The following is a 15,104-nucleotide window of genomic DNA, read 5'->3' as shown; positions in this document are numbered from 1 at the left end:
AATAAAATGAGGAGTGTCCTTTTGTGATGATGTACGTCTATTTCAGACGTTAGTGAAGGAAAATTAATCTAATTGCGTTTAAATATAAAGGAACTTGCAAAAGCAACTTTCGTGCCCCTCCCAGCAGTAATTTTCAAAATATTACAAATTACATTATAAAATTAATGTAACAATGTGCTTTGATTTTAGCTACTGTGTTTTGAACTTGCAAATCTAGGTACATTATCATTTTGTAAAATGTGGTGGAAACACTGACTTAATACTAATCATTTTCCTTTTGTTGGTTCTATGTTCTAGGGTTACTATGACAACCCTAAAATCTGTGCAATATGCATCATAAAGGGAACAGTGGAGGGTAAGATGAATGTTGATAGTCTCTCAGCTATTTCAGATTACTGATTATTGTCAATATTACCAATACTTCTGGAATTCATAAAGTTTATTGGGATTATAGTATCTCTGAGAAATGCAATACTAAGTAAGTCAATATTACAACTGAATTGGGGTGTTTTAGTATGAAAAATGGTTATTTATTTCCCTATGTTTATATATAATCTGGATTGCACTGTAATTGTATTGAAATGTTTGGGGGTGGGGGGGAAGGTACAGTAAACTACAAAAATGGTTAAAGGGCTATGTTGACACTCCTCTTCAGTAATTCAAATAATATTTATCTTAAAATTTCTTCCAATTAATTGGTAATTAATTGAATTAACAAACTTGTGGAAAAATGGCTTAAGTATTGATCTTACTCCACGTCTCTCTCTCTGTCATGCTTAGTAAATCCTGATATCAGCACTTAAACAAAAATATGCAAAATCAACAAAGTTGGAAGGGAAAGAATATTGAAAGTTGATGACGTGTCTTCATGATATTTTTTTAAGGAGAATCGATGATGTGATACAGATACCTGTTGTAAGTGCAGATAAATTGCCATGGAATTAATTTATATAAAAATGTAAGTCTGGACAGTAGGCAGGTTATTCATTTGTTAACATAATCACATGTGGGCCTAATTTTCTGTTCTCACTCAATATCCATACACAAGTTGTTAGCAGGTCTCTTTGGATAAGGAGTACAGACGGATTTCCACCCCTGTCCTTAATAGCCAAAGTATTAGAAATAATCATTTCAACACAACAGATGATTAAACTTTGGATACTTGTTCCAGTTTGTTGATCTGTTGAGCAAATTCTGTTACATTATTCTATACACAATGACTCCTCCTCTAATTCTACATCAGCAATACTTTTAATAGCTGAGCCATGAAATGAGCTTGCAAGTGATTCTTTAACTGTAGTTTTTGTAACATGAATGGAATTCATGTCCCTATTCACCTGTGCGAACGGTGGGGGAAGAAGAAAAGCAAGTCCGGAATGTTAAGTCATGGAAGAATCAAGCTTTCTTATGAAATTTAAACTGTTCAATACAATAAATCTGATTCTTGAAATAAAACAACATATGGATGGGTAAAGAGGAAGCTAAGTTCTTTTAAAACTAAAGTGTCTTACAGAAACAATATACTCATAATTGGTTAGAATTATTTCCTGTTGCAGTAAATTGTCTGGTAATAATTACCCTGATTATCGCAAACTTGTTTTGAACTCCAAGCAAGGCTGACATCAACTGATCACATTACTTAAATAATGGTTGCTCTCAGTAACTGAGCAAGCAGCATCTTTGAGCAAATGGTTTATTTGGTTTACTTGCCCTTCTCGCATTTCTCCCCCTCCCTTTCCATGACTAACATAGGAATTAATTTGAAAAAAAAATTGCATAAGACCGCAGCAAAACATATTGGAGATTAATTTTCAAACATTTTGGACTTCCTATTCTCACACAGGGATTAAAAATTGGGATTGCATCAACTGGAGATATCCCAATGTACTTCCACTATTAGATTGATTATATCAATTGTCAGCAGAGCTGCAAGAAATGTATCACTTTATGAGAAAGAACAACAAATCCTTCGCGGCCCACAGTGAAATGCCTTGTATGAATATACGACTTGAGGAGCAGGCGTCTAGAACTTGGGTGCCTACCATGTTTCTTGTTACCCTGCCATTCTTCTAGCCTCGCACTGTACCCCACGAACTTATCCACAGTAAGCCTTCATGCTTTCTGAAAATCTTGAGTAATGAGAGCTTTTTCATTTTGTTAAGGAATACCAGAGAAAACAGGACAGTATTAAATGGTGAGAAACTTATAACAATTGATTAGTGAGCGACCAGGTTGTGTTTGTTCACAAAATCAGGGAAATTGATCTGTAGGGAGAATGCACAATTAGGAAAATAAACATTATGCTGCCAGTTACAAAGTGGTTGCAGTACCAGTGTAAATAAAATTTGCTGTAATTATACGTAGCTTTGGTGAGATCAACCAGGAGTACTCCGTATTCTTTCATTTTACTTGCCCAAGGAAAGATAAAGGTTCATTAGATTGATAAGTAGGATGGCTATTACTGCTAGTCTGCGGAGAGAATAAGTAATTAGGGCCTAAATTTAGTGGAGTTTAGAAGAATGAAAAGTAAATATAAGATTCTGAGAAAGATTAGTGGGATAGATACTGAGGGGCTGTTTCCCTTATCTGAAGCGTCTAGAACTCTGCACTGTCTAAGATGAAAGGAAATTCTTTGGAATTCCCTCCGGAGTCTTAGAGATTTTTGAGCACAAGGGAAATCAAAATACATGAAAATTAGCTGTGAGTGTGGTAAGAGCATCACGATTCTATAAGATCAAAGCTGGATTTGATTTATGGGGGTCACTCCTGATTCTGTTTTTTGTGTAGTAATTATGTATTGTTTCTCCTTGGAACAGAGAAGGTTGTGAAGAAATTTTAGTTGTTTAAAATCATAGCAGGAGTTCATTACAGTAAATAAGATGAAACTGTTTCCATTGGCTGAGCTCAGTCACCAGAGAACACAAGATTAGGGTGATTGAGAAAAGTGAGTGCAACTGAGAAAATATCTTTGACTGTTGGAATACTCTGCTGGCAACAGTAAACAGTAGTGGATATAGATTGAATATTTGCATCAAAAGGAGTAACTGCTTGGAAGAGAAAACATGATTATATAGAAATGGGACCGCGTGGATTGCTTTTGGAAAGAGCATAGACTCGATCGATCAATCAAATGAGTGCTCTCTCTCTCTGCTGTACTATTCTTTTGATTCTCTGACCCACTTGAATGAGTCACATCTGGGAAATGAAAAGGATTCCACCCCCCCCCCCCCCCCCCCCCCCAAGGCAGGCCTCATTTCTTAATAACTTTGACCCTAGATGTGATGTCTAAACAATGTTTACATTCCAAATCTCTGTGGTAATTGGGTTCTTTGAATAATGTAACTCATCTGGACCAATATCTTTCTTGGGAAACTATTCATAGCAAAGTTGGCAGATAAAACATCAAATCCCATATATATTGGAAATAATGCTAGTTGCCTACTAGATTTCCCCTCTGCACACCTGGACAAAGTTCATGTCTGGTTTGGATGGGTTCATTTGATGTTGATGTAGATTTTCCACACTTCCTGTACTAATCTACTACTACCGATACTACTTTGCTGTCAGGAGATGACTTTACAATGCAAAAATGGAATGATAACCTATTACATGCGTTGAACCTATTCTCTGTAAACATACTGCAGACAAAATTGACATAATATAGGCACTCTTTCTAGAAATAAATGGATTTTTATTGAAGATAAATTATTTTTTAAAAAAGAAATATTATGACTTTTGGATGACCAATGTTTCCTTTCCCTCAATTGGTCTGAAGTGCTAACCAGATTTTGATAATCTTCAAAAGAATCTTTGATTTTGAATTGGATTTTACAGAATGGTGCCACTATCTTTTCTGAAGTAATTTTGCATCTATTACTAAATGTATCACAAGTATTAATAAACTGAATTTTTTATTGTTTTTAACGCTAATCCTGAAAAGATAACACTGTATGAAACATTTCTGTTCTTGTAACTCTTGGCATATCAATCAATCAATGAAAATGCCTACTTCTAACTTCATGACAGAGGGAGTGTAATTGATGAAACAGTTAAAGATACTTAAGTTAATTTGGCCCAGGACCCTGTTAATATCCTGAGGTGAGATGATGCACACAGGACGTTCCTGTTGGTAAAAGTGTACGTAAGTGTGTGTCCTGAGCTTTCCACCGCTCAACAGGGACTTCAGTTTTGTGAGTTATTAGTGCTACTCCCTGTTGAATGTTATTTTGATAGTCATTATTATCTCTGGAATCTAAGTCTGTAACAAATGACCACCAGCTGCAGATTATTGCTGAGTAAGTAACTATTAATTTCTCTGTTGAGGACTCTTTCATTATGTTACTGATGATCTCGCTCCATCATTTGGTGGGTGATTTAGTTTTAAGACCATAAGATGTAGGAGCAGAATCAGGCTATTCAGCATAGAGTCTGTTCTGCCATTCAATCATAGCTGATTTTCTTTTTTCCCCTCTCTATCTCAACCCCATTCTCTTGCCTTTTCCCTGTAACCCTTAACCCCATTACCAATCAAGAACCTATCAATCTCTGCCTAAAATATACCCAATGACTTGGCCTCCACAGCCCAGCTCCCTCCCAGGGGTAACAAATTCCACAGATTCACCACCCGCTGGCTGAAGATATTCCTCCTCATCTCAGTTCTAAAGGGACTTCCCTTTATTCTGAGGCTGTAAAGTTGAGTAGATGGAGCACATGCCTGAACAATTTTCTAGAACTATTTGAATAGGTTATCCTGGTCCACAAGTATTCAGCACCAGAACCAACAGTTGAGACCAATAGCCTTGTTCAGTCCATTCATCTATTTACTGATAGATGGAGTAAATCAAACTGGCTGAAATCTGTACAGTTTCACCTCATGACCTACCCTGGCATCATCCTTCTAAATCTTTTTTTAATTCATTTTTGGGATAAGAGTATTACTGAAGAGGTCAACATTTATTGTTGATCCATAATTGCACTTGAGGACCGCTGCAGTCCTTCTGACGAAGATACTCCATTGTGCTGTAGGATAGAGTTTCATGATTTTAAACCCAGTGATGATGAAGGAATGGCAATATATTTCCAAGTCAGAATCATGTGCGATTTGGAGGGAAACATGCAGGTGGTGGTCTTCCCATGTGCTTGCTGCTCTTGTCCTCTTTGGTAATAGAGGTTAAGGGTTTCAGAGCTGCTCTCGGAATAGTCTATATGAGAACTGCAGTGCATCTTGTAGATCTTCTCTTCCATCCTGTAGTGTGGTTAATAGAACTATACACTGTACTATAGCAGGTGCTTAACTAATATCTTATACAATTCTGGCATGACCTCTATGCTGTTGCTTTCTATGTCTTGCCTAATAAACGCAACTATCCCATCCACTTCATCCATATCTCCTACTTGGAGGGATCATTCTAACAATGTACCCATTATCAATGGCAGAGTGACTGATCTGCATTTATATGTAGTAGATCCATGCCTTTTCTCACCTTTTTGATCAAAGATACCACATCGGCAATCTTCCAATTCTCTTGCATCATGCCTTTAGCTAAGGAGCATTGGAAATCATAGTATGAGCCTGTGCTATTTCATCCTTTTTTAAGAATTTAGGAAACATTTAATCTTGGTCTAGTGATTTATCAACCTGTTTAAGATACTACTTCCCCTAATATATCCACCATCTTTATGGTTATCATTTCCAGTACTTCACATGTTTCCCCCTAATGCCAATGCATATATCATCTCCATCTAATCAGTTGAATTCATTCTTTTGGCTGTAGGCATTTTTATTTGGTTACAGAAATTGAGTTGATTAGTTGATCTGCTTTTGAACAGAGCTTGAAGTAGGAGAAATGGTTAGTGAGCGAGAACACAAGTGTCTACAATTGGGCTGGTTGTTAATTGAGATCAAGTTAATAAAGTTGACCGTCTTGGCCTTTCTAATTATGATAATTAATGTCCTGAGAATTTGAAAAAGATTCAATGAAAAATGTGTAAATTCAATTTGAGTTGTTTCCCTCAAAATCTGAGTTTAACATTGTCATAGTTTAGCATGTTAACAGGTTGCAATTAAATCCCTCCATTTTTTTTAAAACTTGTGCCTAATTACAGATGTTCCCAAACTGCTGCCTCATCCTGGTTTGGAAAAAAAGGAGGAAGAGGAAGAGGAGGAAGATTATGAGGAGGGTATTGAGAAGAAGACGATAAGCAAAAAGAAGGTGAAGTCAGGACCTCGAACTCCTGATCCATATGCCTCTGACAACAGCAGCCTAATGTTTCCAATCTTAGTTGCCTTTGGGGTCTTCATTCCCACCTTGTTTTGTCTATGTCGATTATGAGAGATAACCTTAGCATGTACAGTGGTGCGTGTGGGTGAGGAGCTATGTAACAGCATGGGGCAGTCTGTTTAAAATGGTATGTTTCTGTTCCCTCTATTTTCAGAATTGAGGGGGGAAAGGAAGAGAAATGGTTTGCATTGACTTTTGAAGGTTTTGAATTGCAATAATTTTTGTTTTCATTAAGGATTTTTTTTTAAGCGTCCTCCAGTAATTCTGAAGTGTAAAATTGAAACCTCCCCTCCCCGCCCCCCCCCCAAAAAAAATTGAATGCTTTAAGCCAGTGATTTTTTTTTTGCTGTGATAAAGGTTATGGGTTAATGGATATTCAGGCTGGGAAACAATGTGCCTCAATGTGAAGACTGTACACCTAATATTTGCCGTTAGTGTTTAAGGAAACCCACAATTCTACTGGTAAAACTTGAATGGAGAATTTTAAATGAGAAAGGTACTGTAGGCAAATTAATGGTGATCCAATTGTATAAGTTCCATCCCCTCCTTTGCAGTAGCATGTCTACACTTGGACATAAGTGTGAGAATTTTTTTTCTCTTGAATAATGAGCTGTCCATGATCAGATTCAAGCTGGTTAGAGAATGGCTGTTTAGTAATAAATTGGGTGAGTATGAAATTTTCAGTGTGAAAAGGCAGTATTTGTTTCACCAGCACCTTCAGGTTTCACCTTGTGGCTTGGTACAATGCTCAAATGTTTTCACAATAATTTAAAAGTATTCTTTTTGTTGGCCAACTTCACTGGATTACAAAAGAGAATTTCCTTAAAACTGCTATAATAAAAGCAAAAGTAATATGTAATGGTTTATCCATAATCTGAAAAGAAAAAATGGTTTATGCCGAATTATCTCATCAATCAGAAACAGCAATTCGTCCCCAAACCTTTTTTAAGGTTTAAATGGATTTGCTGTGTACTTCTAGCTTTTTTTTTCTATTTTCTGGCATTAGCGGTTTATAAAACATCCTCTTTCTATTTTCTGTTCCCATTTGATGGTTCCTCAATGAAAGGTATTTGAAATGGACAGTATTATAGAAGCAATAAAATTTGAAATCCCTGCACACATTAATACATCTTTTCACAAGGCCCTACTGAGTGACCACATATGAATTGTATGGCAGTGCTTACCTAAAGCTCGCAAAAGAGGTACAACTGTCAGAGCAAAGGGGGAAGTACGTAGAGTAGTTACTTGACCCCATAAAAAGTGCCATTAACTTTTCTGTAACACCATGCCCTGGAGTCTGTTTAATCTGTTAATCCCTTTGTGTTTAATACAAACTTTAGAAGAAAGGGTGTGGTGCTTGCTGAGTGTAAAATGTAGTGTCTTTCTGAAAAGGGCAGCTGGAGAGGGATTCTTACTGAAATGATCATGGCAGCAAGGGACAGCATTCATGATCTGGGAGAAAGTTTACGTGACATCATGATAGTAGAATTGCGTAACTGTATTTCTCTTCCCCAACATTGCCCTCTCTTTCTTCCAACCCCCCCCCCCCCCCCCCAACTTAAACCAAGCATTCTTAGTTGTTTTTAACCACTGTGACACCTAGCATTCTACCAACATAATGGGCTACTGCACAGCATAATCATACATCTGTGGCCCATTGATCATTGTTCCCACTCACTTTCAACAAATTAATTGCAGAGGTTCCTGTGTAGAATGCTGTTGAACCTGAAATTTGAAGCCTGTTCCCTCTCCAACAACTTGAGAGGGAGGGAAATTTGATGAGCTGTTTTTAGCTCTTCAAGAAGTTGCGATTATATTTTGGGTAGGGCAGTGAATAAGAGACATGGCAGATATTTGATATTACTGTTTTAAAATTAGTTGCTGTGGTACCTGCAGAGCAAAGGCACAGTACTCAAAAGTAAATCATAGAAGTGAAACATTTCTAATTTGGTTCAAGTCATTTTATATAAGTAATTGTATTATCTTTATAAAGTCCCACAAACAGATACTTCCAAAAAGCTGCTTTTGGATTTTGGAAAATAAATGTACAACTTGAAAGAGAACCATTTAATAATCCAAGTGTGGTATTGAATGAAAGGAGCAACCCTGTACAATTTAGTCATTGCCAGTTTTAATGATTTATACTATGGAAATAAAATACTATATTTCCCTTAAATTATTTTGAGCATCATGCATAACTTGAATCTGCATATTCACAAGGAGGCTTTAACTATTTCTTTTCCATGGAGGGAAAAGTGAAGAGGGAATAGCTTTTTTTTTCCCCAAAAGTGCTTGAAGTTTAGTGTTACTCATTCCAAAGAGAAAACTGCTGTTTAACTTTGGAAATTCAATAGATTAATTTTGTTTTTGGCTAACCTGAATCCTAGAAGGTGTAGGTAGAGTTTGTGCTTTAATGGTGTAATCTTGATTTGTGTGTGTATATAAAAATCATTTCAATTTGTAGCTTGGCTTTTGTTTGGAGCTCTCAGGAACTTGGGTTGAGGGTATATTTGTATTAATTTGCACTCTGGTGGTTTTAATCAGCAGTATATAATGAAAAGGGAGATAAAAGTTATTTTTATGTCACATATATTCAGATGAGTGAAAGACTACATTTTAGGTCCCTGTCAACCCAGGGTTTTCTGCCTTTTGGGTAGAAATATTTGTGTGCTGTGCACCAACTACAATGTGCTTAATTTCTTTCTGGAACTTTCTTCCTTTTTATTTTTTTGATAGAAGTGTGTTTGTGCCAATGCAGCAGTGACAATACTGCCAATATCACCAGACAGACTTACCCATTATCGTAAACTGTAGTGGTGGGACTAGAGAACAAAACTTGTTTATAGGAGCAGGGGAACTGTCAGCTTCATCCATCCTTCAGTTCACCTTGATCAACTTAAAATAATTTGAATAGATTAGTCATTAAACCTAATTTTAAGATTATTCTGGTATGACAATTAATTTAATGGTTACCATGAATTGAATAATGAAGAAACTGTTAATAGTTTGCGCATCCAAGGAATAATTATTTTATTCCTAAAAACAGTAATTCTGTTGCACAAAAAAATCCTTGAAGTTACTGCTTTTCTCCAAATTTTCTTTGGCAATTTTCATTGCTTTCCAGTTTATTTAATAGTGTTAAGCTTGGCCTTCATCACCGTCTGCCTTTCACCTTGCCCTGGCTCGAACTGTAAGTTCTGAGTGGGAAGTGGGTAGGTGGTCATTGCAAAGACAAAGTTCCCAGGCTGACCAGTAAGCCCATTTCCCTTTCTGGGGGGAAAAAAAGAAAATCAGAACTGAGATCCACAAACTTTTGCATTTAGTGGTGTCTGTTAATGGTCTATACAATTATTGCATAGAAAACATTGTATTGAGCCCACCTGTTTAGAGCAACTATTACTGAATGTCTGGAAATCTCTACATTCACCAAATAGCAACAAATTCTGCTCTGTTGCCATTACATTTTCTGCAATTTGGAAATAAAATTTTATTGAAACATGTTTTAGTTTACCCCTTCTATGATTAGCTTCTATAGAATATTAAGTACCAAAAAAAAACATGCAGTGATACAGTCTGTAGTAGTTCTGACATGCAGGTATTTTCTCTGGTAAGTTGGATAAATGGGCAGTTCAGTTTTTTTAAGAAAAGTTAGGATGAAATAGGCTATCAGTAAGTCTGATTTTTTTTTTTTGGGTCAATCAGTATTTGTAAGCAGAAGGTAAATCAGCAAAATTTTGAAAGGAGCAAATAAAATAAATTTGAGGTGCTTAAAACAGTCTTCAAAGTAGAGTTTATTGTTATATGCACAAGTACATGTATGCACAGGTGCAATGAAAAACTTACTTGCAGAATCAGATGTATTATCACTTGTAGGGTGAAATGTTGTTTTGTAGCAGCAGTACAGTGCACAATTACTAAAAATTACAAAACTAGTGTGAAAATCAGATAACTCATAACTTAGAGCTGTTCTCATTATCTTGCACAGAATCCTTGCAGATGGATTATAAAATCATTTCAAGTTCATGTTCAAGTTTAGCATTCATAGGCAGCAGGCAGTCATATCTTTAACATTGATTTCTGAATTGATTTTCCTGGGATCTCCTGAGGTGGGGATTAAGAAAGGATGGATTGGGACAGGTGCAGGGATATTTCCTAATTTAGCCTGGGCTGTACAGGACCTTTTTTTAGTTGGTATTTAAATTGATTGAGAGCTGTGGATCTAGGAGCCCAATGCTGATCAGCTAGGACAAGGTAAATGGTAATGAGATGCTAAATGCTTCAGAGTTTTTGGATGAGCTATCACTTATTCTTAAGTAATGCCATTTAAAATAGACTGACTTGGGTCACAGTGTTAGTCAGATATTAGAGGGTATGCTCTGCTACTTTAACAATTAAGTTTCTGGACTCATCCAGCCCATTTTCACCACACATGTCCAATCCCTTTATGCCTCCAACCTCACAAGGATGACCTGAGGCCCCTTCACTGTTTACTTGAGCTGAGTCCTGACTAATTCCCTTCACCACCAACCTCTTTCATAAGGATGAACTTATTCCTACACTAAGCAACTTCTTTTGGAAACCTACATAGTTCCAGGTTGCATAATTCTCTTTCTGGCTTGCATCACACATTCCTTGCTTCAGTCCTACTTGGATCTCTTTTCTTTCCCAGCACATTGACTTCCTGTCTTTATCCAGAATTTGGAAAGATCCCAGCAGCTGCAGAATCTCCTGTCTCCATTTGGAAAGTTTCATAGTCTTGCTGGCGATTTCAACAGCTCTCATTTTTACCTGGGCCATCTGTTTCTTCCATTCTCAACTTGTGTACTTTCATTTAAGGGGATGGGTTAGTATCCATGAAGTCCAACAGCTATCTTGATTACAATTCTTCCCACCCAACTTCCTGTAAGTACTCCATTCCAGTCTCCAGGTTCCTGTCTGTCACACCTATTCTAAACGTCACCTTCCACACCTGGGCTCCTAATATGACTTTCTTTTACCTTAACTGATATTTCATTAGTTCTACACCCTATTCCATCCTATTGTATTTCATTTCTAATTTCCCAGCACTGATGATCGGCCTATTTCCCTTTCACCATGGTTGCTGTTTGGCACTATCCCCTACCTTAAGCATTTCCAGCATTTTTTGTTCTTGTATTCTGAGAGCTTAATTCTCACAAAGCAAAATCATCTTGCACAAATTTCTCTGACAATTCATCGTCAAAATCTCCAGACAACAATGAAATATTCAACCACTTTGAATGTCTACCTGAGTTATGGTGGATGGCTTGAAAAACTTGGGCATTTTCAGCCAATGTTGTTCAGCGACATTCTATTATTGGTGAAAAGTATTCGACAGCTCTTAACTTGATGCATGGATGACGAATGTTACAGCACAACTGATGGCAAATACTAAGTGGAAGCATTTCTAATTCAAGCACAACAGCAACTCTCTCCATAAAGAAGAGAAACAGCACACTGAAGGTGAGTTGACGGATGTATGTGACAGTACATATTATGGAGTCGAGCTAATTAGTACCAAGAGATATTTTGAGTTCTTTTAAAGGGGTTGTATCTTTTGTCAGGAAGAACTCGGTAAGATTTAATTTTCTGCTGAAGTAGTGTAACAATATTGCCCTTGCATCAATTAGTGCAGTGCCCAATGAGACAATTAAGCACAAAGGGTCATTCCAGATTAATGTGCATTATTTCAGTGGGTCACATTGATAAAAGATTTGCCTAGTAATCTTACCTGAAGAAAGTGCTACTTCAAAGGATTTCTCTAGTCTTACAGTCTTAAGATCTCTGCACATCTCCAAATCCAGGCTATTTCATTTCACCATTCTCTCCATTTATTGGAGACTATACTTCAGCTGCCAAGGTCCTAAACTGTGGAATTCCCTCATGTTTTCCATTTCTCTACAACCCTTCACTTTCAAGACTCAACTTCACTTTAAAAAACCTACCTCCTTGACCCAGATTTTTGTCAAAACATCCTAGTTTCTGTAGATGACTTGAATATCAAACAAATTGAGATACCATCCTGGGTAGTGCCTTAGTATTTACATTGCACTAATAATATGCAGATGCAAGTTGTTGATAATGATCTGTTTATACTGCAAATTTTTGCCCAAAGTCACCGACTTCATGCTGGGGTATGGATCCAAAGATGACTTTGTTCAGTCATCCATGTATCAAATAATCATAGTCTAAAACAAAAGGAGGTTATTAGGCCCATTGTTTCTGCATACAGTCCTTGGTGCACTTAATAGCTCCATTCTCCTGAACTTTCCCCATAGCCCTGTATTTCCCCCCTTTGTTTTTACAAGTTCCCTTTTGAAAATTACAATTGAATCTACTTCCACCACTTTTTCAAGCAATGATTTCCAGGTTGCAATAATATGGCTTTTTCCTCTCACCTTTTGTCACTCAGCGTAAGTGTGTGTCATTGGGAGATTGACCCTTCTGTCACTCAATTGCTTATTTACTCTCTGAAAACTGTTAGTTTAAAAGCCTATAAAATCTCCCCTAACCTTCTTTGCTCCAAGCAGACCAATGCCAATCTCTCCTAGTAAATCCCTCATTCTGTAAGTATCTTTTAAACTCTTCCAGGTCTAACTTTTCTAAAATAAGTGCTGAAATGTATCATCTCGATGCTGTCTAATCAGTGTTTCAAAATCATTGGTTATATGCTTTGTTTTATACTTTGCTTAGGTACTGTTTGTATAATAAAGCCAAATACCTGATTTGTCTTTTAGACAAGCTTCTAAACTTGGCTTACCACCTTTAAAATTTGTTTGCATGCATCTTCTGGCCTCTCTTACACACATCTCGTTTTTGTGGTCTCTCCTCATGCTACTTACCAAAATTCTGAACACCACCATTAAATGTCATAAAGAAAATGTCTGTTATCCTCAAGTCTTTTCCAATCCTTCTCATTGCTTACTACATTTCCAATTCTTTCTGCCACCTGCAAGCTTCAATTTATTACCTGTATACCCAAATCTAGGTAATAATTGTATTTCAAAAGACACATTATTTCTGTTTTGACTCCCTGGGGAACACCTGTATTCTTTATGCCTGTCTGAAAATCAACCATTCAATAGCCTGTTATCCAATTTCATATACACTCTGCTACTGTCTCTCCCGGACTTCAATTTTGCTGACCAGTCTATTATCTGATACTTCTGTCAACAAAAGGCCATGTGCATTGCTGTTGTTAACTTCTCCACTACTTCCTCAAAATTCAATCAATTTAGTCAAACAATTTGCCTTAATACATCCTTGCTCAAATATCCTGGGATATCATTCATCCCAAAAATACTGAATAATGCTAGGGAGGAATTAAATACTATCAACATCATGGAGATGGAGATGAATTATTAAGCAAACTAATGGAGTCAATGGCTGATGAGTGCCCTGGTTAGAATGGTTTGCATCCTAGGAACCTAAAAGAAATTACTGCCTAGATAGTAGTAATCTTCCAAAAATCATCTAAATTCTGGAGAAGTATCAGGATTGGAAAACTCCCAGTGTGACACCCTATTCAAAAAGGGAGGAAGGCAAAATGCAGGTAACCACAGGCTGATTAGCCTGACATCTATTGTTGGGGGTAAAAAAAATTTTAGAATCAAATTATTGGACTTTAGCAAGGCCTTCGAAAAGGTCCTGCATGGCAGGCTAGTATGGAAGGTTAGATCATATGGGGTCTAGGGAGAGATAGCTAATCGGATTCTTAATTGGCTTAATAGTAGGAAGCAGAGAGTGAAGGTTGTTTCTCAGACTGGAGGCTTGTGACTAGTGGTGTGCCACAGGTCAGTGCTGGGACCTTTGTTCATTTTATATACACACACACACATATATACATACATATATATAAACAATTTGGACATGAATGTACAAGGCATTTTAGTAAGTGTTTGGCTGATACTAAAATAGGTGGTGTCGTTAACAGTGAAGGAGGTTATCACAAATTACAGGGAGATCTTGATCAGCTAGGTAAGTGGGCTGAAGATTGGCAAATGGCTTTCAACTCAGTTAAGTGCGAAGTGTTGCATTTTGGGAAGTCCAACCAGGGTAGGGACTTGTACCGTGAATAGTTGGTCCCTGGGGACTGTTGTGAGACAGAGGGACCTAGGAGCACCAGTATGTAGTCCGCTGGAAGCGGCATCACGGGTAGACAGGGTGGTGAAGAAGGCATTTGGCATGCTAGCCTTCAATCGGTCAGGGAATTTAGTATAGGAGTTGAGATGTTATTTTGCACTTGTACAAGACATTGAGAGCGCACTTGAGTATTGTGCACAGTTTTGGTCACCCTGTTATTGGAAAGACATCATTAAACTGGAAAAAGTGCAGAGAAGATTTACAAGGATGCTGCCAGGACTCGAGGGCCCGAGTTATAGTGCAAGGTTGGGCACACTAGGACTTTATTCCTTGGAATGTAGAAGACTGAGGGGTAATTATATAGTGTATAAAATCATGATAGTGAATGCACAATCTTTATCCCAGAGCATAGGTTTTGGTGAGAAGGGAAAGATTTAAAGGGGACCGGAGGGGCAACTTCCTCACACAGGTGGTACAGAGGGCATTGATTATCTAAGGGGCACCCATTTAAGAATGGGATGAGGAATTTCTTCTTACCTCAAACCTTGTTTGGAACTCTGCCACAGAGCTGGAAGGGTAATGGGGGAGGGGCTGGATTCCTTGGATCTGTTAAATGCTGAGACAGTTAACAAGTCAGTAGGAAATTAAGCATAATGGGGAAAGGGCAGGAAGGTTGACCTGAGGAATGTTGGATCAGCCATGACCCCACTGAATGGCAGAGCA

General features: G+C 37.5%; 1 protein-coding gene across 4 annotated transcripts in view; it reads left to right on the top strand.

The window, feature by feature from the left end:
• Positions 1 to 9,781, top strand: part of mlec (malectin) — a 40,054-nt gene extending 30,273 nt beyond the window's left edge. For all 4 annotated transcript variants that reach the window (XM_052032288.1, XM_052032290.1, XM_052032289.1 and 1 more), the window contains 2 exons: positions 298 to 355; positions 6,106 to 9,781. In XM_052032288.1, coding sequence (XP_051888248.1) covers positions 298 to 355; positions 6,106 to 6,332 — 285 coding nt within the window. In that variant the 3' untranslated portion in view covers positions 6,333 to 9,781. The remainder of the gene's footprint in view (positions 1 to 297; positions 356 to 6,105) is intronic.
• Positions 9,782 to 15,104: the final 5,323 nt, after the last annotated feature.

Source organism: Pristis pectinata, chromosome 17, assembly GCF_009764475.1.
Source record: "Pristis pectinata isolate sPriPec2 chromosome 17, sPriPec2.1.pri, whole genome shotgun sequence".
Classification (NCBI taxonomy): Eukaryota; Metazoa; Chordata; class Chondrichthyes; order Rhinopristiformes; family Pristidae; genus Pristis; species Pristis pectinata.
Note: the sequence above shows the minus strand (reverse complement) of the source record. Positions and strands in the feature narration are given on the sequence as shown.